This window comes from Penaeus chinensis, chromosome 29, assembly GCF_019202785.1.
Source record: "Penaeus chinensis breed Huanghai No. 1 chromosome 29, ASM1920278v2, whole genome shotgun sequence".
Lineage (NCBI taxonomy): Eukaryota > Metazoa > Arthropoda > Malacostraca > Decapoda > Penaeidae > Penaeus > Penaeus chinensis.
In genome coordinates, this window is record NC_061847.1 from 17,834,264 (window position 1) to 17,836,763 (window position 2,500).

Sequence of the window (2,500 nt, forward strand, 5' to 3'; positions counted from 1 at the left end):
ATAACACAAAGATAAAAACAATAACACTAATAATAACAATAACAATAAAAATAGTAATAATAACAGTAATAACAATAATAACTACAACAACCGCGAGGCACGAGACAACCGCGCCGGCCGTTTTATTCCGAAAAGGAGGAAAGTTTCGATTGATAGTGAGGGAATCCCGTACGCCAATGGCGGTCCACAGGAAGGGAGCATTGTTGGAAAGCCTCAGAGGAGAGAGGGTTTCCAACAGAGGTCTGCCCACGACACCGCACTTGTTTAACTGACCTTGGATATGTTTATTGGACATAGCCTTTACCAATGGCATGATCAGACCTCAACTGCGTCTTTATTCATTTTTATCAACTCTGGTTAGTATAAATCTCACGTCCGTGCAATGGTTCACTATATATTTAAAAAGTTAAAATTGGCAAGGGCCCTTCTAAAGAAAAGGGGAAGATGATTCAATTTGTTGGTCTGACACAAATGTTCTTGCGTCATGGATTCGGGGAGAGGAGGGGGGCGGGGACCATGAGGCCCTGCAAGAAGCATATTGTACACAAAATCAGCTGGGTTCGTTAAAGAAAACGAGGAACCTGCGACTTCAAAGAAAACTGTGTATATACTTTTAGGTATAACTATAGTACCTATGGCAAAAATAAATTTAGTTATGAAATTAAATGTATGGTTTAGTTTTCTAAGTGTGCAAGTTACAATGCAAATTAAAGTATTAAAAAAAGACACTGGAAAAACGGAAACAATGTTATACCTTGTATCAATCAACATTTTTCCCAAATATATATATGGATACATTTCCTGAAAATTAACACATAGCATCTTTTCCTCTAAAGCATAATCAACTATGAGCTAAAGGAACCAGCTAGGGTAGAGCGTCATGCAGGAGTTCCGGGCGTGTGTGGCTGGCAGAGGGTGAGGCACTCTTCCAGGTGGATGGCACTAACCTCTGGCGTGAGGTCATCGTCCTGAGAGAGATTGGACTCCGGCGGGGGTGGGTCGGGCAAGATGTTAGTGGGCTGTGTGGGTGGGGAGTCCGGCCCCTGGTGGTGATGGTCCGGCGTGTCGGCGGTGGGCGGCGAGGGCAGCGACGTGTGGGTGTTCAGTAGATAAGCATGGACGTGAGAGTGGTGCGAGGGCGCGGTGTAGCGGCCCAGCGCGTTGAGGTCGTCTAACACCGAACGCTGGTAGTCGGCCAGCATGCGGTCCATACTCTTCGGATGGAAGTCCCCGCCCGCCAGAAGTGGAGACGATCGGGCGTGACCTAGGGACGGACCCAGGATGAGGTCATGGGGAAGATCGGCCAAGGGGGCGGAACCCCCGGGCCCGAATAGGAGGCTGTCAGGATCCCCCCGAAGGAGACTCAGTAGGAGCACCAGTTGCAGCACGCGCTCGTCTCGAATCAGCTTCTTGCGAGCGTACAGCAACATGGTGGAGGTTGTCTAGTGGTCCTTCCTCCTCTAAGAACTCAATTATTTTTCTATTTTTATCTCGCTTCCGTAGAACCGGTGTATATATATTCCATAAACATATATTAGTGTTTTTATTTTTACTTAATCAATAATATTGCATCAGTACGAAAATTACAACAAGTACTAGAAAGTGTCAAAAGTCATTTGGTGCATCACATATACAAAAGTCTATCTAAAGTTCCAATTGAGATCACTTCTTATATTTTCCTCATTGCTTGATTCACCAGTTTCATTAGTCTATTCAACACTTTTTTCATCTAAACCTGTATCCAGGGCAAACGGTAAAAAATTTCACTAAAATAATCATAAAACAAACATCTTGTGCGTCCACGCTACTCAGTATATGAAGATCACAGACCCATGTAAGATTTCATGTGACAAGGACACTCTAGCCACAAGGTTCACCGTATGCCAAGAGTACTAAGGTTCAGATAGGGAGGGAAAGGAGGGAGAGAGGGAAAGGAGGGAGAGAGAGAGATAGAGAAAGAGAGAGAGAGAGAGAGAGAGAGAGAGAGAGAGAGAGAGAGAGAGAGAGAGAGAGAGAGAGAGAGAGAGAGAGAGAGAGAGAGAGAGAGAGAGAGAGAGAGAGAGAGAGAGAGAGAAAGAGAGAGATAGAGAAGAAGAGAGAGAGAGAGAGAGAGAGAGAGAGAGAGAGAGAGAGAGAGAGAGAGAGAGAGAGAGAGAGAGAGAGAGAGAGAGAGAGAGAGAGAGAGAGAGAGATAGAGAGAGAGAGAGAGAGAGAGAGAGAGAGAGAGAGAGAGAGAGAGAGAGAGAGAGAGAGAGAGAGAGAGAGAGAGAGAGAGAGAGAGAGAGAGAGCATACTGATTCGCGCGATGAGACAACATGCATTCGTGACTCAGTGCCAGGCATGAGAGCACCACCTGCGTTGCGTCAACAGACAAAAGTGTCAAAATCTTTTCCCTTTTCTCTCCTCTCTTCCTTCTCTAACATTTACCCTCTTTTATATCTCAATCTCTATCTCTCCCTCCCTCCCTCCTTCCTTCCTTCCTTGCTTCCTTCCTTCCTTC

The 2,500-nt window shown here is 45.5% G+C and overlaps 1 protein-coding gene across 4 annotated transcripts in view; it reads right to left on the reverse strand.

Annotated features, from left to right (window-relative positions):
- The window catches only part of LOC125040670 (endoplasmic reticulum membrane sensor NFE2L1-like), a 77,892-nt gene that overhangs the window by 46,772 nt on the left and 28,620 nt on the right, over positions 1-2,500 (reverse strand). For all 4 annotated transcript variants that reach the window (XM_047635348.1, XM_047635344.1, XM_047635347.1 and 1 more), the window contains exon 2: positions 948-1,735. In XM_047635348.1, coding sequence (XP_047491304.1) covers positions 948-1,430 — 483 coding nt within the window. In that variant the 5' untranslated portion in view covers positions 1,431-1,735. The remainder of the gene's footprint in view (positions 1-947; positions 1,736-2,500) is intronic.